The sequence below is a fragment of the Apteryx rowi genome, unplaced genomic scaffold (genome assembly GCF_003343035.1).
Source record: "Apteryx rowi isolate R43461 unplaced genomic scaffold, aptRow1 scaffold_257, whole genome shotgun sequence".
Classification (NCBI taxonomy): Eukaryota; Metazoa; Chordata; class Aves; order Apterygiformes; family Apterygidae; genus Apteryx; species Apteryx rowi.
Window position 1 is genome coordinate 1,031,401 of NW_020448941.1, and position 21,930 is coordinate 1,053,330.

Below are 21,930 nucleotides of genomic sequence, written 5' to 3' on the forward strand. Positions count from 1 at the left end.
GTGAATGATTTTGTTCAGTATCAAACCAAGTACTCCAGTGAGCAAAAGTGCTCTTTACACTTCACTGAGACCTCAGAACAACTTACATTCTGGCCCCTCCAAAAAAACAAATGATTTTTTTCACATAAAGACGGAGGATTACATCCTTATTAATCTGTATTCAGGCTAAATAATCAATAGGAAGACTTAAATTCTTAGTTGCTTTAATCATATTTGAAGTCAGACTCAGAACAAGCTTTTCCAATAACAATTCTGTGCAAACAAAACTGCTAATGCTGTTGAATTCTGAGTTGTAAAGCAGTTTTAACAGATTCAGGTTAGCCAGTCAGCAAGAAGCATAGCCTTAAGCTAAGTGCAATAACTAAAAAAAAAAGCGACTATATGTTTCATAACACAGAAGCCCTTCAATTGATTTTTCCAGGATGTGTGCAGCCTTGCATGGCGCAAACAGAAATAGGTGGGTTTTGTTTTAAAATATCAAACATGATCCTACATCTAGAATCTAAACACCTTATTTTAGAAGCCTCACTACCTCTTTATTCATTTGTCAGGTATAGTAATGGCAGTAACCAGACTTCGCAGGGCATCTCTTTTCCATTCTCCCTCTGCGTTTTCAGTGTAGAACTGGAAAGAGGAAACAACAGAAAGATCTATATGGTCCCTTATATTATATCTATGCAGGAAGACAAACTACTTCAGAAGGTGAAAAATCTTTTCTTCATTTTGAAATGAGGTTTGCTTTTAAACTGAGATAGCTAATTCAAACTAAAATCTAATGTGGGACAACATAGTTGGTGAAAACACATAAGTTAGCTGAGTAAATTACATACTGGAATGCCACATAGGTTAACTCAGCCTGCTGTGTGGAAAAAACAATACAGATGTCGGACTGTCGGATTTTATCTTATGATAGTTAACAAAAGATCAAGACAAACAGGAATGAGAGAAATGTGTCTTGAAATAAATCCATGCTAGGATGAATTTCTTCCTGTACTATTGCAGTCCCTGGTAACAAGAGTGTAATATGGAAATAGATGGGGCTGGGAGCAGGAGGAGAGTCATGGAAAAGCCAGCCGATATGACAGAAGAATCCTTCCCTGGTACCAACACAGTGTCACTTCTGACAAGCTGAAGTTTTCCAGAGCAATACTTATTCTCCCTTAACTTCTGAATGATACAGAAAGAGGTCAGTACAGCTCAAATGTTAGGGAGGAGCAAAAGAAAGCCAATGCCCCTCTTAGCCTAATTAGGATGGGTTTGCAGCTGATACCACAACAGAGTAATATTTTATTAATGCCAGTTCTATGGCAGTTTTTAAATGAGTCTGAACTTTTTCCTCTAGCAAAAATGTCATTTCCTCCATCTCATCACTCTTCCTTTCTAATGTAAACAATTAAAAATAACAAGGCAGAGAGAGAGAGTACCAGATGAGTTTGGAAAGGAGGAAAATCTGTGTCTGCAATGAGTGAGAGCTGGTCAAGATGTATGTTTATCATAGTGAGCACATTTGAAACACAGTTCTATTAGGATTTTACTGTAGTCTCATGCTATAACAGAATAACAGCTTGTATAACGCTGCATACTAAATAATGTCCTGATCCTGCAATACTTTTAATTGAATACTCATCCAAGAACTGTGAAACTGAACTGAGCTTTGCTTGGATAGAGCATCATATTTCAAGGTGAGATGATTCATAAAGTGACAGGAGGGCAAAGGGGGCATTGTATTAGTCACTTCTGTTTGTTATATGGCAAGCACCTTCTCTTAACTGGTTGCTTTACTAACTTTCATTTCTATCTACCACCCTTTGACCACAACAGAGAACGTAATCCACAGTATGTGGCTTGTACTTGCTTCTTAACTGTGAAATAGATAATAGAGACTATTCAGTGGAGTCACACATAACTTTGAAAAGGAACAGAAAATACCTGGCTTGTGTTGACAAAACATTTCTCAGCTGTTGGTTTGATTCTGATCTGAGACCTATCATCTCAGCTGAAGCCAATGAAGATGCAAAATTGCATGAAAAATTTGCTTCCTGATCACCTGGTTCTTTCAGGCATTAACTATTACATATCCAGTAACAAATGACTTACTGAATTAGACCTATAGTCTATCTAGCCCAGTATCCCTTTCTCCAACAGTGGCCAAAACTGGATGCCCAGAAAAGTGTATAAAAAGATAGCAAGCACAGAATGATATTTCCCTGTCTCTAGCAGTCTATAGCTCAAGGACTTCCCTATTGTTGTATTCCTGCCACAGATTTTCAGTACCATGAGATTATTCTTTTTACACTGGGTAAGAATCTGTCTACATTTTGATGGCCACAAATTACAAAGACTACATTTGCCCATCACTTTTGCCCTGTATTTACTTCCATATACCCTTCTGAAGAGCAGAGGCTATTTTTGACAAAGAAGGTGAATACTACTCTGTAACTCTTAAATGCTCAAGAAGAGACTTACCTTGTAAGGGGACTTTCCCTAGGCTATTTGTTCAATGGCAGAGAAAGGACTGTCCCTAACAGCTCAGACTGTTATTTTCATGAATAAATACATGCTCTGTATACATACTTATAATGGCCCCATCATCGCAGATGTCAATTAAACTTGGGTGTAGCCCACCAGAATGAAACAAAGTTTGTTTGCAGTTTGGGAAATGCTGATCAAAGACATGGTAAAAACCTTAAAAAATTGTAGAAACCATACTAGCCTCACACAAGTGTTACAATTAAAAATGTGTACGTTTGGTAAATAATGCACTGATGTGCCAGTATCATGGGAATAAAAGCCAGGATGTCCCAGATAAGATCTTGTGTTAATGTGAAGGCTGGATAAAGCTAGGCTTTGCAGGCTTTTGCATATCTATCAGAAATGGAAGAAAGAGACTTATGGAGCACTGGAGTGTGTTAGAGATGGGTTTTTAGACAGCAAGAAGGGGAAAGACATGCAAGTCTTTCCTCTTCTTCACCTGATTTCAGGATTGTGGGTGAGCTGGGCATGTCTTGCCATAGTCTTAACAGTCAGTAAAAGCATTTTTTCCTTTGATATTATTAGTTTATGCATCCAAGAGGTGATATCCATGTGACCACTTTGCATTCATCAGATACCTTTGACAGTCTTGCCTGCACTCTGTCTACTAGCACTCGAAAAGCCGTTCTCTGAAGTCTAAAGCGTTCTGAGGAAAAAGAATCATTCCTCTGCTTATTGTATTGAACTTCCATGGAATTTTTGCACTTCTTTCACCTAATTTTAGAAGAATTTGAAGAAGTGATACAGCTGTGCTCTGAGCAGTGTGCACCTGTTTTGTGCATAGAAATCAACTCAAAGTGTAAAGAGAGTATAATGATAAGTGTGGCCTGTAATCTCAGATAAAAAGATGACTCAAGTGCCAGTGAATGCTGCTGCCCTACAGCTAGCTACTCCATTGAGTCTTGCCCATACGAAGGGTATCGTAGTCTAGCAAAGTACTCCTACAGGTAGATAAGCACATTCAGAATAAGTGTTTGTAATGATTTGGGGAAAAGCCAGGACACCCAGCAGGGAATCTGTAGCAAACTGGGATTGTACCTGTTAGATTTAATAAGGAAAACGTTCTGCCTAGTGTCAGAGGAGCTTTTAAAATGGACAGGAGAAGGAGAAGACATMTTTTTGTAAGATACCAAAACCTAAAGAAAATAGGAAAGATCCTTTTGTAACAGGATCCACAAAAATATAGTCCATAATCCAGGTAAATTTGATAATGCACTCTGCTTACTGTGCTGTTATATCTCATGATACTGAACTCTGAAGGCAGCAGTATATCTCTCTGTGCGTGCATATGGGTGAGTGTGACAGAGAGAACCTGGGAGGATGAAAATGGAGTTTCTTTCATTCTGACTGTCTTTTAATGAATGAAAAATGAAATTTCAAAGACCCTCTATAAGATACTGATATCAACGTTTGGCATGTGGGCTGATTCTGCATGCCTGCTATGTGCGGATTCCCCTTGACTTCTCTGCAAGATCTGCACGTGCAGGGAGCACAGCATCCAGCCCCAGGTGCCGGGGTTCCTGGGGATATTGTCTTATGACAGCCAGAAGGAAAAACAAAACAGAAACCCAATGGGGCAGCTGAAGACTTGGCTTACAGTATTTAAATTCTAAATAGATTTCAGCAATGCCTGACTAACAAACTACTTCATTTTCTAAATATTTAAGCAGACAAACAAATAACAACAGCTAAACACAGTTCTTTGGGAGAAAAGAATATGGAGCAACAGGACAGGATGCTGTTTGGCTAACGTTAGGCATATTAAATGAATCTTAGCCAGTGCTGATAAGTCTGTCAATGCACAAGAGGGAAAAAATGCCTTAAAGGAACCAAGCATAGCAGGAAGAAGAAAATCTGAATTCAGAGTGGTAGTCTGGGTGCTGGATTGCAGCACTGATGGAGAGAGTGGAGGTGAAAGGGAGAAACATACCATATTCTGTATTGCTATCCTGATTAGCAGGCATGGTGGCTGAGGCAGTGAGAGTTATTTAACCTCAAATAACTGTGTAAGTGAATGTTATCTCTGGTCCTTCTAAATCTTTTTTTTTTTCCCCAGTTTTATTAGATTCAGGATTGAGAAACAAACAAGAATACTGACAGCGACATACCTGGAAAAGAGTGCTGAGCAGTTACCTCTATTGTTTCTCATGGATGCTGCATTCAGCACAATGCGGTGAAGATAATCTTTACCCGAAGGAGCAGCGGGCACCCACAAACGGGTTGCTAACTTCACTTCTTGTGTTCTAGCTGAATAAGATGGGGTGGTATTTTTAAAGGGATCCAAGTGCAGTTCTGATTCAGAAGTCATATAACTGAGTTAGCTCCATGTTGTGCCAGATTTAATAACCCCTGCTGAGAGACAGTCCCTTGTTAGCATGACTGTATGGGCTTCTGGACCAGAGCAGGATAATAAGCCTTATTTTCAGAGCTACAGAGTGCCATAAAAAAATAAAATATTTAGACATCTACACAAACACATATTTCATAGGTTATAAAAATGCTTAAGTAGTTAGGCACCTACCTTTTAAATCAATTTGAACCTTAAGTAATGAAAGCCTTCTAGGTCTTTCTGAAAATGGGATGCAGGTTCTGTGCCATGTAGAAGCTTCTATTATTTGCATTGTTAGCCACCTGAAAAAGAGATCAAATCGAAGATTAAGTGCATAATCTCTAAAAGAGCAGCATTTCTACTGCTATTCATTTTGGCCTGCGGCCAGGCCTCACTTCCTCTTCCCTTGTTTCAAGTCATATTGCTCTGAGGATGAAGACAAAATGTCTAAGACAAGTAAAGATACAGACGAGTGGTGGCATGTCCAGATCAGTGAAAGGCACAGCTCCAGCATCAGTACCTGCCATGACCCGCAGTAGCAGGCTCAAGACCACCTGGTTGGGCTGGCCATGCTGCTGCACAGCCCCTTTGGTCACCCTGTAGCTGCCCTGGCACAGAGCTAGCTCATGCAGTATGTAAGTGATGTTGAGCAATTGAGTCTTCCAGAAAGCAGTATTTTCTGTAGGAGTGGATGGTGATATTCTCTGACTTGGCAGGGACATTCATAAGTCATTCTGGAGACTTCAGGATTCATGTTAGGTTGCTGGTGCAACTGCCCCAAATTTCCTTCTAGTTCTCTCCTTCTTCCTGGGTTAACTATTGGACTTACACACACATCTGTAACAAACTCTAGACTCAGTCATTGGATTGGCTCTCAATAACAGTCAGATGACAGACAGGCCTGCTTTATATGTTAGCAGCATCTTGCAGCTGAATAAAGGGTTGATTAAGAACAACCACTGTAGAGCAATCTGTAGAGACCATTTTACCTGTGACTGATAAGCAGATCATGCCCTTTTCTTATCATTTGAGTGATTTGGACTTGACCAGAGTCATGAAAGTATTTATGAATTCCAGGCATTACTATTGTAATTCCCTATTCCTGCATATAGAATTGCCAAGTTTAAAGTGATAATCAATTCAGAACATCACATCTTCTCAAAAACACAGCCTGCAACCAACAGTACCTCATCCTTATGTTCTATTCTCTTCTCTGCTTCTATCCTGAATACTGTGAAATTTTGAAAATCCTATTTTCCTTTTCAGTGTTCTCCAGGGGAGTACACAATCTACCTAAGGGCTGGCTGCACAGCATGTCATTTGGATCTCCCACAACAACACCAATGGACAGCTGTAAAGAGATGTTCATGTCAGGGCAACAACTCTGGATCCTTTAGAAGTGATCAGGAACAAGCTACATTTGTTTCAAAGGGAAATTCAAGACTATTTATTTAGCCCTAGTCCTATTATTTACCACCTGTGAGGGACAGACTCCATATGAAGAGTGCTACAGAGCCACATGCTTAGAAAAGGTGAGAGGAAATTCTAAACACACACAAAATATACAGATACGGACACACATCTCCAAGCACACTTAAAATGGCTGTTCAGTCCACCAGATAAAATAATATAATCTTATACTCTGGAAATATAAAAAGGTTTAAAATACTTCAGAGAAAAGAGAGGATTGGTGCAGTGTTAGCATTACTAAGTACTTACTACAAATGGTACTAATGATTAAAATGCATTTTTCTATATTTATCCATTTAATAAATAGCACAAATGTCTTCTTCTGCAACCAGTTGAATCCTAGTTGTATGTATTCCATCCTGAGGGAAAAAAAACTGTTGGCTTGTTGTGGCTCTACAACGCAGTGTAATGGGCACATTTCATCTGAGGGGCAAGATGTGGCAAATCTCAAGGGAGCATTGCATCCCCATGCACTGACTCCCTGCACTGTGGAGCCATGTTCTTGTAGAGCAGATGTCCTGGTAGATCAATGGCCAGTGGATCAGCTATTTGATGAGTCTAATGGCTAGTATCTCGCTTGGACCAGAGGTGGTTGTACCTGAGACAATTCCAGTAGCACCTCTGAAACGACACTTCTGGCCTTGCTCTTGGAAGAGAGAAGTTTCTCCTGAGCTGCTTTAGCTGAAAGCCAACAGTTCAGTTGCACTAGTTGCACTAGCCCCTGAGGGTTCATTGATTATTTTAAAAGGCTCCATAAAAGGTAATTATGAAAGTGAGTCTCTGTCAGTCAGTTGAGATTCATTACATGGGGGGAAACTCTTAGGTATCTGCAAACTAAAAAAAGGCTGAAAATCACAGGTTGTTGCATCACTCTTCTTCCTTCCCTGAAGTCCCTACTGGCAAGGTATGGAAATACTTTCAATTATTACCAAAAATGACAGAAGATGAAGGCACTCAGCACCTTGCAGGATCAGGTACTTAATGTCCTTACCCTACCCAGGGCTCTGGTGCTGACAGCAAATGAACTGATAGCTCCTGCTGCTCCCACCAGCCTGGTTCTTTATGTCATCCACATACACACACTCACACATTCATTCTCTCCCTCATAATTTATTCATTCAATTTATTTATTTATGTAGGTCATTTTCAGTAGTAGTTTTACAAATAATGGCGGAAGTGAAAAGAGCAAGAGAGGACAAAGTTAGCGAGAGAGTTAGTGGCATGCAGGGAATGGCGGGGGAAACTGCTCTGCTGAAAACAAGACATACACTGGAGGATTGTTCCCAGTTTTCTTCTCAGTCAGAGCCTGAACAAATCCCAGATAACATCATCTTCATGAACCTTTGTTAGACAATGACTTCACACAGCTGATTTACCTGTGCTTCAACAGTTGCTCATGCTCTGCTGTCCGGACTAATATGGTCTTTCTGATCATACTTGAGGCCTTTTAGACTGCTGTGACTCTGAATATTTAGATCTCAATAGACTACTTCTGCATCTAGAGATCATCATTTTGGTTTTCCTGGCATTTGGTCATTAACTATATTTTAAATTCTTTAAACTACAGTGGTCTTTGTGGTGAAGGACAGACGTATTCACACTACCTACCCTATGTGTCTAATTCAGGAGGTTAGTCATCTTTATTTCCTTTTTAACCACGGAACTCCCAAAGAACTCTCTTCTCTGCACTGACGCCATAGGAAATCTAGGCAAATTAGCCTCCTGAAGTTGTGATTGGACAAGGTGTGCCTAGCTGACCTTACAGCTTTCTATCATAGAAAGAAGCAATCCTGCTCCTTCATCATGCTTACTCTTTCCTGTTTTTTCCTCCTCTTTCCCTTAATTTTACCTCTATGGTCTCCACCCATGCTTCCTTACAGCCCTTTTGACACTCACTTGACCCCTCATTGAGCTGATTCAGCTCACTGAACACACAGAAAACTAATCTGGAGAAGTAAAAAAGGGACAGTTTTCTGATGGGTTAATGAGCTGAATCAGCTCAGTGAAGGGTTAGATGAACATGAAAGTCAGCCCAAGGGTAAGTCAGGATCATGTAAGAGGGAGTCTGAAGAGCAAGGAGGATTGTCCCTTTTAGCAGCACAAAGTGGTCAGAACAGTTCAGTTTGGTATCCCTAGATGGGAAGATAATTTAGGAGCCTAGAATTAGAGGGAACAGATCCTTGCTGCCATTAGCTCTGCCATAATGAGTTTGTATTTTATTTTCTTTCTCTCTCATATTGAGCTGGCCTGTACTATCACAATTCATAGAATGAGAGGAGTGTTACAGGGGCCCCTTTGAGCATAACATCTCTAGACCCCAGGATAACCTCTCCCTAGGAATGTTACAGCAAATGTGTGGAGCACTGAAAACCACTAAGTATCAAATATAACCTTTCCTGTTACAGTCTTTAAACTAAAGGAGGAGGGTGTAAGAGGAACCAACAGCAGCACTGTTCTCAAACTGTGAAAGTGTTTCCCCTTGGAAACAAAGCACTAGCTGAAATCTTGCATGTGCCATCTTTTGACATCTTGAGACCAAGACTGGATACTTTCTTCAAGATATGCCTCTGTCAAAGACAAGGTATACATCACAGATGTGTTATGCTCAGTAACAGGGCTAGTTTGGTGAAACTGAAGGATCTGTGATACTTAAGAGGTCAAAGGAGATGCTCTTAGACTCTGTAAATCTATGAAGCACAGACTACAAAAAAAGAAAAAAGGCTAAAGCAGGGCCTGTTGGGTAATGAGGAAGTTAGCACAACCAATTCCCATTGTTCTTCCAAAACAAAGAAGACTAGTAGTTTGTCCCTATTGATACCACCATCCTCCCTTAGCTAACATGATGACAGCTCCCTTTCTTTTGATCTATTCTAGGCACTGGACATGAATACAGAACCAGCAATCACAGAAATTGCAGGCCTTCTCTCTATTTGGAAAAGTAATTCTTGAATATACCTGTGGCACCTCAGCATTCTCCTATCAGTGTACTGGAAAGGCTTTTGTCATTTCTGCTTCTCACATGCCAATAAGAAATTACGTGCTCTGTCCCAATCCTTCATTGCTCAGGCTATGATGGAAGCACGTGTGGAGAGCACAAATGCAGAGGATGCAAGATTAGATCCCAGATGGAAACCTTTGAGCCCCTTAAAATTTAATCTTTATTCTGATGACAAAATTTGTGGGAGATACTTTATTACAGTGAGGTTCTAAGCTTCTCTTCATGGATTAAGCACATTTATTTCCTATCATCTTCAGTGTAACTTTTTGCATTCAGAATGCACGCATAAAGTTACAATCAGAACAACAGATATTAAAGTCTTAAGTGCCTGCTATAACAATAGGCTTGATGCAAAGCACCTTTCTGTAAGATTCCTTAAACCAGAGTCCACCAGTGGCTTAATTAGTATCCTAGTTAGCTCTCATTCCCATCAGTCATGACAAGTTATGGATTTCATTTCTCCTCCTCAAATTAAAAGCAGTCAGTATCTCCTCTTGACTCCCTCAATTTCTTCATTTCTTCTACTTTCTCCCTTTTTCCTATAACAAATCTCTTTTCTCTGAGTCAAAATCTCTTTGTCACAAGTTTCCACCCATGCTCTGGTGCTACCATAAATAATGAGTATAGTTTTGTAGCAAGTTGGTTTCCTGTTGCAGCATCACACATGTTAAGGTGAACCACATCTGTTCAGAGGCAGAACCATTTTAAGAACAGCTATTTGGGATTAGTAGAAGATTATTAGTCATTGATAGAAAGAGGTCAGATGAATCCTTAAAAAATGAGGAAAGCAGGGTGGGTCCTCTGACAGACTGGGCCTCTGGTCATTCCCTCTCAGATGAGAAAGACCATTTGCAGATTGATCTGCTTAGGGGGGTTGATCTCTTCAAGATAGTTGGTGGATTTTGTGTCTGAGAATAAAATTACACCCTGATGGGATAGCCTAAAAAATTGGATAGAATTGCTTGTTTTTCTCAACTAGAAGACAAGCCTTTCTATTTTTCTGAGGTGGGGAAAAAGCCTCCATCTTCAGAGCTCTTTGCTACTTTTCCTGCACTTTCTGTACATGGAACTCACTGAGTTTCTTCTTGTGGTGTTTCTTGTTCACTAAAGAGTTTTAAATGAATGCCAGTTTTCTTCCTTCTTAAATAACATCAGGCTTTTCCACCAAAAAGATCTTTTGCTTGGCAAATAGATTTACACCTGTTCCCTGTATTTCTGCAGACTTGTTTTGTTGTTGTTACTATGCTTCCCAAGTCCTCATTCATCTATAGCCCATAATAAAAAGGCTGTAATGCCATAGCCAAAGAGATGTGCAGATGTTACCCAGCTGTACTCTTAGCAAACACTGAATATTATGATTTATTATTCATATCATATTATTCATATTCATTATTCATATCATAGGATCATACAAGAGAATAATGGTCCCAGTCAAGTTCAACACTCCCTGCTGCTATGTACTGTGTATGGATACTCACCTTCACTAGCTGTATCTGTGCATGTGTAGAGGAGTGGTATTCACATCAGCTCATTTGGGCATCAAAACTGGATACAGTTCAGAGCACACAAAGAGTCTAAATTAATTCCCCCAAATTCAAGCACCCATGTAAAATACTTATGGTACTTATGGAATTCTTGCATATTCATTCCTTCTGCCCTTCTGCCTCTCTTTTCAAGATGTGGGTATACAATTCCCAGCACAGTGAAGTCCCAGTATGAACTGGGGAACAAATTCTTCATATCATGTAATATTACAAATAAAGTAGTAATATAATACAAATTAAAGTTGTGAATCTCTTTAATGGACAAACTTTGGGGGAAAATGAAGGGAAAGCTCCAGATGAGGTTAGGCTCAGCACTTTGGAGGAACTTTTTGTTTTTTACATGTCACATTTTAGACTGATACATGCCTCATGCACAGAAGTCTGTTGCTCTTTTCTGATTGTATTAACTGCAGTTAAGCTAGAGCTCGTTTGCATAGAGAAATGGGTCTGACCAGTTATTTTGCAGCAGGTATTCTGCACTAGATCACTACATGGACTCTTCTTCTTCACAGATTAAGCTAAACTGTACTAGGAGAGATGAGAGAAAGATGGAGTTGGTGCATGTTTCTCTATGTGTAAGTAAGCACATTACAGACTTAGAGAAACTTACAGCAAAAAGATGTCTCTAAGCTCCTCTCTGCTCTACAGCTGCCATCACACGAATTATCTGATAAGTCTAGTTCACGTGCTTGTGCAGAGAACAGCTTTCCAAAAGACCCTTGCAGAGACTCCTGATTTGATAACACTTAACAAAGAGACACAGGGGTTAGGAGGACTCTGTTTTCCTCTGTAGCTCATTAGGGACAGCCCAAAGCTGACTTAAAGCTTCTGGTTGGGGGATACTGCCTCAAGATAAAATTAGGTGCAGGCAAGATAGGACTGTGGATACTCTATACAGCTATGCCCTGAGTTCCCAAGTGATCAAAAAATACTAAGCTTCTCAGTTCAGAAGGAAGAGACACCATCTTCAGCAGGCTGAAAACCCGTTCAAATTGCTGTGATCCGGCACTCGTAGGGGTACTTCCACTACAAACCTGATCAAGGGAGCTAACCCTCTGGCAAGGAGTCTTAAATCTATGAAGGTGACTTTGCCATCTTACTGTTTCAGATTGTTAAGAGGTTCAGCTAGGCAAAACTCTCATCAAGGTGCAGAGGATCAGGCATGGGCAAGTGGTTAAGGCAGGCCTTTACCAGTTTAATTTCAAATGCAGCAAAGGGCGTTCTTTAGCCAATTTAAGAATGTCACATTAGGGGGAGGGGAAGGAAAAGTGCGTGTGTTTAACTAATTCCATTTCTAAATTAATTTAGTTAAATCAGTATAACTTCTGTGTGTGAGCAAGGCTTATTGTCAGAAAAGCTAATTCTAAACTAAAATGGGAAATGGAGCAGTGTCATCTGTTACAAAGACGATATGGGCTGAAAGTACTGCTGAATTGCATGATGGCTTCTAAAAATACCAGAATGCAATGGATTAAGTACAAGTGAGTTAATAAGGTGTTATACTGCATTCTGAAGGCTGCTTAAAATTAGCTGTGAATGTTCTTTTGCTTGTCCTAAATACACTGTAGAAAGACATCAGCTTTTTGCATATGTTTCAATCTTACTTTGAGCTGCCACACTCTAAAAAGTCTGGCTCTGCAGGCACTAGAGGGTCAAAGATAGTTTTGCTATTACTCTTCTTTCCAATCATGCTCTCAAGCCTGAAGGAAACAATTTTAATAAGGGATGTACAGAGGTGAAGCTCAGTCATTTCCCCCACGATTTATTCAGTGTGTGCTACAGTGCCATTGTACCAGTACTGTATTTTCTGTTGAAAGGCATTTTCCCAAGAAGTGCCCATTTTCAGGATCAGATGATTTTCTAAAGAGAAAACGAAAGAGGGAGTGGACTACAGCTTTCCCAGCTGAACTTCAACGTAAAGTAAAACACTGCTAGGATTTAGTGAGATTCTATTTTGCCTTCTGCATTCTCCAGCTGTGCAGAAGGGTAGTATTTTTTAGCATTTTGCAGACTTGGACAGCATTGCATCGAGCCTCAGACTCTAGTTTACCTTTACAATCAGTGGGGCTGGGAACCTTCTAAGCCAAAATGTATGTTGCAGAAAGTGTGGGCAATATGCAGATCCCAAGACGTGGTTTGTGCCCCACAAAAATCTCTAAACAACTAGCAGGCCAGGCACTGCCTCACTCACACAAAGTGCCACATGTCTCTCTGGCACAACAGGCAACAATTAGTTTGGTACATGAAGTTCATGTCTCCGGGGGACTGGGATCCTTGTACAGAGGTGATGCCACCCTCCACCTCCATTATCTTATGTTCCAAAACTGGCACTGGCTGGAAATTCTCTCTGTGTGTGCATGTCCCTACTGCATCTGAGAGCAATCAGCTTCTCTTCTCCATAAGCAGAATTTCTGAGAGTAATCCACCAGAGAACCAATATTCCTGCAACAACTAAAAATGTAACGTTCTGTCTTTTCAGTGTACTTTTCTTTCAATTTTAACGGACCTCTCATTAAAGAGTTCCTGGAGTTCACTAACAGCCAATGAAGTTTGTAGTCACACAGCTAAACATGTTATCAGCTGTTCAGTCTCTGGAGTCAAACCCGTTCTGGCATCCCCTTTTGCCAGAGCTGACATCTTACTTGGGCTTTTGTGACATAGGTAGAGTTCAGATAATTTCTCCTAACTGTTGTAAGAAGTGCTAATTTATACTTTCTGGGGGGGAAAAAAAAAGCCCATAGTTCAAATAGGAAGAAGGAAACTCTAGGACAGCACCTTAGCATGGAAATTCAGACAACTCCCTTGATATCCTAAGTGTGGGTGGAGGATAGCAGCTCAGGCATAATTCTTATGTCCTTGCTTCTGAGAATGAGGGTCACCATTTCAACATTATCTCACTATAGCTGCAGATCTACAAAGCATTTTCAATTAAGCATATTCTCATACCCACCATTGTCTTAGGAGAGCATGAGAGTTTGCACTGTCTGAATGTATTAGCCAGCAGCAGTTAAATACAATCAAGCTGTCTATTTCTAAGTTTAGGACAAAATACTTCACAGCTGCAGTCCTTCTCCCACTGGGTATGACTAATCAGATCTACTTCCCTGATATTTTCTCCATCTCTTTAGGTGTTTGTGCAGATAAATTGTTTTCACCAAAAATACTTTCATGTTGAGATAAATGCTCACTTTGCATTTTTCCTGCATACATGTATTTTTTCAAATTCTGTGAGTAACACTAAGTGATAGACAGGGAGAAACCACAGGTTATGGATGATATTGTCAACTTTTTCAAGGCAATGATTGAACAGTGCAATTCATCACTTCAGTGCCATGAGCTAGATCAGGGGTTCTTTCTCCTTTGTTAGCTTTTCAAAGATGTGGGGTCCAGAAAGGATGTTACTGTTTTGCTCCTATTTCAGAATTACTTGTGAACAATGCATTTTTTTACCCACTGAAAATGCAGCTTGTATGGTTGAAATAGTAAATTGAGCTGTAATTAACTGAATTACAATAATAATGAAACCACACTCTTCTGAGGATAGCAAGGCCTTTAGCGAGCTTTAGTTCCAGTCTGACAGAGACAAACTGATTTAAAATTTACAGTGGATGTCAACATTGTTAGTAAAGAAGCCCAAAAAGAAGCTCGGACGAACATATTTATATTAAGCATATAAAAAATAATGCATTTTGCATTATTACAAGAAAAGGGACTTTTGTAAATTCAAATAAAATCAAAGATTCTCTTTTGTGACTTGGAGAATGTTTCTTTTCTTAAGTTGTTCAGAACATGTAACTGGAACTGCAGTGTACTTTACTAAACTGTACAAGAGACTCTCTATCTCACAGTAGCACACTGTCTTACAAAGCATGAGTGACTGCCAGAGACCTTTCAATCTCTCACTATATATTTTCTACCATTCCAAAAGTAAATAGTTGCCAAACCCAATCATATGAACAAAAGAGAACAGAAAAGAGAAATAACATACTTATGATTTTAAAATTTACAGTTTTTATAAGTTTTTTTAAAACAAAATTGGCTCCCTGTGCACCACTTCTAATAAAAAGAAAGAAGAAGAGCACATGTGCAGTAACCAGCTAAGAACCCCCTTCCTCTAATACACACAAATACACTTTTGCAAAGAGTGGTCTACTGTACATACAATAACCCTGTGCAATTCACAAACCAGTGGTTTGTGTCACAAAGTCCTGAATTATCAAAGGAGAATGTAATCACTAATAAAGATATAGGTGATAAAACCCATCCTTTGGTCTGTTTTATTATTTTGTGACTACAAGGTCAATATTTTTCAATTGGACTGCGGCTGTAACATCACAGAGAAAGTCTTGAGTTTACACAAATCTAGATATTTTGGCTATTGGTATATATTTCGTGTATAGTGATGCATGTAATCTCATTAGAATTTAAATACATATTTTAATTTTTATTGAATACAAGTTTGAAGCTTTATGATTCCACAATACGCAGCATTGCAATAATTGATCTGATGTGTGGGAACTCACTCATACATTATCTGATTCTGATTTCCCCTGCTAAGGATGGAAGATATCAAACTTCTATTACTCATACTTTACAGAGGCATTCAGATGTTATATTGCTAAATGCTACAACAGTTGTTTAAAAATAAAACAAGCTATTAGTAAGAACTCCTCACACTATAATAATTGTGTGCTATTATTTTGTACTATTAAAAGAATGCCTCAATGTCAAGTCCAGGAGGTGTCTGTGTGATTAAACAGCTTCCAGATAAAAAGAGATTGACAGAGAAATGGAATGACCAAGCTCTTAAATACACAACTGCATCAAAGGGCTTTAGGCGATCCAGCTAAGTGGGTGAGAGTAGGAGGAAAAACATGCCTAACAAAGATGTATTAGCACAACCAAGCCTTGGCATAGCTGCCACTCACCAGCCACTGGGAGAGGCTTCCTTATGTCCTTCAAGTACTTTTCCAGTGGGATGTGAGAGGACACCACGGCCAGCCAGATCATGGTGGGTGTCTCTGGCCAGCTCTGTCAGGACAGGAGACAGGTTGCAACACCAGGCAGCTGCCAGAGAGGGGACATCACTTAGACTCCTCCATGTGCCCACCCAATTTTTCCTACCAGGCATTTCCCCGGCTTCCCTGCAATGCTAAGGTTTGGCCAAGGCTGCATGACTAGGTGAGCCAGGTAGAGCTGATCATCAAGCTAAGGACTGAACTGGTGGGCCATGCTCTGCATGTCAGGTCGCAGAGCTGGAGAGGGGGTCTCAGAGCCACACTGCGTAAGCATGTGAGGTATTGCCTGTCTGCAGGAAAGCCTGAGGGGAGAGCCAATTGTGTGAATAGGACACTCCATGCACAAGACCTGGTCTGATTTCTTCCCGTTATTAATTTGCCATGGGCTTTAACTGGCAGAAGACTGAAAACTGCTGAATTAAGAGAATAAATGCAAATGAAGTTAACGCAGAAATCTATATTTAACTAGCTGAAAATCCCACATAAACACTACCCTCCTCCTCTTCCCCACAAACGGCACTGCATTGTCTACCTCTTAGCAAAGAGCCACTAGAAAAGTGTGACAGTAATTGGAGATTGCTAAAATTTCACTGCTTTTGAAAAGTGTTCAACAGCACATTTTCAAGTTTCAATAAAATATCATAATCACAGTTTATGGGCACTATAGAAAGCTTGAACAACTATAAGTAGAAAAATAAAATACACCTGTCAAGTAAAATCAGATTATATTTTATGCTGAATTATCCTCTTGCATCTGGTAACTGCAAAATTCTGTAACTCATAATGAGTCTCCCAAGTCATACAATTTGGTGACAGTACTGTATGAAATAATGCAATCTGAATAAAATTTCAGTATTATTCAGTATTTCAGCTTGACTATTCTGCTTAAATGCTACATTATACTGTGCCTGGAGTGTTTTGTTATTTGGAGAATTGCAACTAGAAAGAGCTATTTATCTTGAAGTATTAATGTAAGACATTTTCTGTTACCTATGTGCAGAAAATTTGCCTATATAATGACTGCAGCCCTGACCTCTCAGTCCACAATCAGGTATACCATTTTTCATGTATGTACTTAAATGCTAAGAAATTGAGTATTTATAATATTGCAGAAATCAACAGTCCCAATCAGAACTAAAGCTTCATTATCCTTTTTTATAACTTGATTAATCCAAACTCCATTCAACAATCTCAGGGAGCAAGATACTTTATACAGAGGTTATCTATAACCCCCCCACACACACACTCCCAAACACACACACACAATTTATCAGGTCTACGTGCAAGTACTGTGCAGGAAGCCCTCTCTCCCTCCTAAGTCTTCTGTTACCCTTTCCAGTAATCTCACTGTCCCTTATTTCTCCCTCCCATAGCTTTGTTTCTGCCACCCCAATAGACTTTCGGAACCTATTTCCAATTTTTCCAAGCTGAGGTTTTGAATTCAGATACAATGCACATCCTTCTTAAAAGTTCTTGTATCAGAAAGTCATAGTGCTGCCAACTTCAAAAAGTCAACAAGAAGAAAATCCATAGATATATTTCTTTTTTACAAGAGTCTTATGGAGGCCAGTTGTCTTATTTCTGAACTCCTAACACTCATCTCCAGCATACTCTTCCAACAATTAATTTTGGTGAGTCTCCCAACAGCATGATTGTTGTGTGAAAACGCATGTAACCCTCGAGTTTCTAAAATTTTTCTGTGGTTGTTCTTCCTTTCTGTGAAAACAGCATCAAGAGCTTCTTTCCTAAGCAAAGTGAGGGGAGAACTCAGCATGACTCCTGCAAATGCTCTGATTAGCCTCTCCTCTCCAGAAAAAATGGAGAAAGGCAGCCAAGCAGAGGGTACCTTCCCCCAGGCAAGGCTGAAAAATTCAGCAAGACTAGAGCTTCTCTAAGTACTGCCAGAACAGCTTTAATAAGGGCTGAGTCAAATTACATCACAACATTTTTTTTCACCTGCCTTTTCAAAAACAAAGTCTGAGCCTGTACAACTGAAATCAATGGGAATTTTATTACAGATTAAAGTGAAATAAAGGAGGTGGAAAGAAGGGAAAAGAATAATGAGAACGCCTGTATTTTGAAGTCAAAGTTCTCATAATACATAGCCCAACCACATTCTGGTGTATGCAAGTTAGCATTTTCTTCAGTGGTGCAACTAGTTAGCCATAAAATGGGTACACTGCATTTATTCATGCATATGGAGGAAAAAAATGATTTTCATATATTTGGAAAAATGCATATTTGCAACAGAGGGGGCAAAAAGTTAGAATACACTGAGCAAAAAGTACTTGTTTGTGTCACCTAGACAGTATTTGTCATTTCATCCTTTACAGATTCATTTTTTTAAATAGCACAAAATAGACATTTCTTTCATCTGCATGAGTATCAATTCTATCAATTCTCTGTCAATACCTTCCACTGAACTAAAAAAAGAAATAGAAACTAGCTCTAAACACATTTTAGTGATTTTAGGGGTAAAAAGTTCCCAGCCACGAGCCGCCCTCTCCAGTCTAGGACTTCTGGGCTCATCTCACTTCCACTAGAAGAGCCTGCAAAAATCCTTCTGAATTGCACAGTAATAAGCAGGCTGGGCTGGCATGGCTCACCACTGTAGCCATCCAGCTTCTTCCTAACCAGATGGGTTAGATACAATGCTCCATTGCAGATGGTTATCAATTCTGTTGTTAGAGTTGAGGAATTGGCTGTGAGCCCATTCAGCAACACAGGGGCTGACGTGCCAGTGTGGATTAACAGTCCATCTTGCTCAACATACTGTTTCTAAGCTCCACAGAGGTTATGGGAGAGCTTGCCTGTTGGAGAAGTGCTCCTTTTCAGTTGGTAACTGGCTCATAATCTTGAACAAGAAACACACCCCCTGTAAAAATACAACTGCTCATTCTAGCTATTGCCATAGGTGCCTGTTTATTTTTTTTTAATAAACTGTTGGCCAAAAGTTTCTCAGGTTGATAAATGTTTCCTTTTATTCTTTTATTGCTTACTTTCCTCTTGGAAGGAGATGAATAAGCGAAGCTTTTTAAAAGTCTATATTCAATTCTAAACAAAGCAAGTAATTTTATTTTTTTTTAAGTTTCACAAATGGTACTGTCTTAACACGTATTGAAAGTTTGGATGTTTATTGCCTGAAGCTCATCTATTTTAGGGGTTTCTTTGTAATGATAAGACAAGAACTTATAACATCTGTGTGAATCATGATATTAAACGCCCAGCATTTACTCTTCCCTTCCTTGCACAGTCACTTTGGTAACTGGTACACACAAAAATCCATGTTCAGTAATTTACAGATCTTTCCCCCTCCCCCCTTTAGCATCAGTTAATTTGGAAGACAGAAATATGTAAAAGTTCATCTGAAACTTCCCATAGTTTCTCATTTATCACCAAATCCCATTGCCCACTGTGCTGCTTATTGCTCATTCTTCTAGCTTTCATAACACCTTTAAAGGAGGATGTATAGCTACCTCTAATCCCGGTTTCCCTGCATCGCTTTGCACCCTTTACAAATGTCTCACATTTTCCAAGTCATTAGAAAGGGATTAGCCAACCCTGAGCCTAACACAGACCGTTGTTTCCCTGATTCCTTGACAGCCGAAAGAACTCCGTCAAAGGCCCTTTGAGACGCTAAATCTGTAATCTGGTGCTCCTTCATCCCTTATTTCATTAACACGGCCAGATACAATGGCACAGCCATCCCTGTTTTTCCACATTATCTTTTATAGATGTTTCAATCACGGCGCCGCCGGGAAGCCCTTCCGCGAGGGCAGCCGAGCCGTTGCCCAGCTCGGCGCGGCGCCATTTCCCCCCGCCGCGCCCCAGCGGAGGGGCAGCCAGCCGGGCGGCCGGCTGCCCCGCCGGCAGCCCGCGGCACGACGCGCGAAGCCGCCTCCCGGGGCACGGCAGCCCCGCCCCGCCAGCGCCTTCCCAAGCCGCCCCGCCCGCAGCCCCCAGAAACCCGTCCCCAGCCGGAACGCGGCGCCCTCCCACCACAGCTCCCGCCCGGCGCCCGGCGGAGCGCGCGGCCCCTCAAGCGGCKGCAACGCCCCGCCCCAACGGCTCTGCGGCTGCCGCGCACCCCCACCTGCCGCCTCAGAGCAGGGTGCTACAACCCCGCCTACTCACCCGATGCCCCGCCCCCTCTCCCCGCCTCCCGCGCTGCTCCTCCCCTCTCTCCGGCGCCTTCCCGGGCAGCGGGGCCCCTCCGAATAAGGCTTTCCCGGAAAGGTTTTCTTTCCGGTCCGCCACAGCTGTTCGCTTCCGGTTCCGTGCCCCCAACATGGCGGCGGCCCCTGTGCCGAGCGGGCTCTGAGCGCCGCGGAGCCCCCTCGGCGCCGCCGCCTCTCGCCCCAGCGCCGGGGCTCCCCGCGCCTGCCGCCCCTCCCCGGGGCTGCCTCGCTCCCTCCCTCCCTCCCTCCCTCTGTGCGGGGGGGAGCGAGTCGGGCCGGGTCCCGGCGCCGCCGGGAGCGCCGGCCGCCCCGGGCTGCCGAGCGGATCGTGCCCGGGGTTGAGGCGGCGCCGCCGCCGCCGCCATGGCGCCGGTGCAGCTGGAGAACAACCAGCTGGTGCCGGCCGGCGGGGGCCCCGCGTCAGCCCCGGCCCCGCCGGCCCCGGGGGCCGTGACAGCCGCCGCCAGCCCCGGCTACCGGCTCAGCACCCTCATCGACTTCCTCCTGCACCGGACCTACGCCGAGCTCACCGTGCTCGCCGACCTGTGAGTGCCCCGAGGCCCCCCGGGCTCCGCCGCCGGSAGCGCCGCGGCGGTTCGTGCCGCTGCCGGGGGGCGGGAGGGGGGGCCCCGTCTGCCTCCTCCGGCGCCGAGCGGGGCCGGCGCGGGCGGCGGCGGCTCCTTTGCTTCTCCCGCCCTGGGGAAGTGCCCCGTCTCTGCGGCGGGCTGTACTCCAGGGCCTGGCGAAAGCTGCCGAGTGACCTGTCAGATAAAGAGTAAAAGGGGCTGGGAGGGAAGCAGAATAGTTGAATGCGATTTATCTTGTTAAATAATTCAGTTCGTCCCCAGGTTACTACCCCACCGCCCCCCCCCCCAAAACCCTCTATTATTTGCACTAATGCCTTAAAATACTGAATCATATGAAGCCAAGATATTTCAGATATTACACTCCTTACGCATGAATTACCTATATGCTGCTTCAAATACCATTTTGTTATTTTGGAAGAGGTGAATAAAATTATTTACATCTCACTCTTTACTGTGTTTTACAGTCAGATGTGCTGATTTTGTTGTTTGGAGTTGCAAAACAAAGGAGTGTTTTGGGGTCTAGAAAAACTTCCCTGAAAACATTTTGACTCTGAATAAACCTGTTTCCTTTTTAGTTTGTCTAACTTTAGAGGTTCCTATGAGGGCTGTGTGCTTTTTAGAAATGGTATACAGAGCAGATGGAAAAAAATACATACTTCTTGTAGAATACTGTATCTGATAAGTACACAAATGTAGTTTTGCTTGACTTGGTGTCAAGAGTGTTCAAGCTCTAGAAAGGACAAGGACTTTGGGAATCTCAGTTTGTTTCATGGAAAACTTCTGAAATGTTGATCAGTAAGTCTTTCCTATGCATTTATGATGCACAAAGACAGCGATTGATACTGTATGCATCCTGGTAGGAATATGTGTCTGTGATGTTGTCTCTTACGCTTTGCTTTATGGTATAGAACTGGTCCTTTTGACTTCAGTGTATAATTAAGGTACAAAGTAATATGGGTGGTGTGAACAATGCCTAGACAATGCTTTGGGCACTCTGAATTGCCCAGAAGCTTATAAACTATGTGGCTTATAAGCTATGAAGTTCTCCAGAAGTGGAGTGAGCTAGTTTTTCTGCTGTGTTCCCCCTTAAAGTGTGGGTTTGGCTTTAAAAACAAAAACAAAACTCCTTTGGAAAGTATTCTCCTCTTCCCTCCACCAAAGTGAACTTTCTCTCATTTGTCAGCATCAGCCTAGTTCTACAATTTAAAAAAAAAAAAAAAAAAACACAAAAAACCACACTTTTAAATGAGATGGCTGTGATACCTCCAGAACGT

The 21,930-nt window shown here is 41.7% G+C and overlaps 1 protein-coding gene and 1 long non-coding RNA gene across 5 annotated transcripts in view; one reads left to right on the plus strand and one right to left on the minus strand.

Moving 5' to 3' along the window:
- Positions 1-186: 186 nt before the first annotated feature.
- LOC112966808 lies at positions 187-20,684 on the minus strand. 2 transcript variants are annotated; one of them, XR_003253745.1, is made up of 5 exons: positions 20,600-20,665; positions 15,802-15,940; positions 5,054-5,163; positions 4,641-4,884; positions 187-624 (listed from the first exon to the last, which is right to left on the minus strand). It is a non-coding gene; the product is annotated as an uncharacterized LOC112966808 (long non-coding RNA). The 2 variants fall into 2 exon arrangements; XR_003253746.1 differs by lacking the exon at positions 15,802-15,940 and having other exon boundaries at positions 20,600-20,684.
- MED14 (mediator complex subunit 14) overlaps positions 20,418-21,930 on the plus strand; it is a 36,868-nt gene continuing 35,355 nt past the window's right edge. For all 3 annotated transcript variants that reach the window (XM_026067274.1, XM_026067275.1, XM_026067276.1), the window contains exon 1: positions 20,418-20,614. In XM_026067274.1, coding sequence (XP_025923059.1) covers positions 20,433-20,614 — 182 coding nt within the window. In that variant the 5' untranslated portion in view covers positions 20,418-20,432. The remainder of the gene's footprint in view (positions 20,615-21,930) is intronic.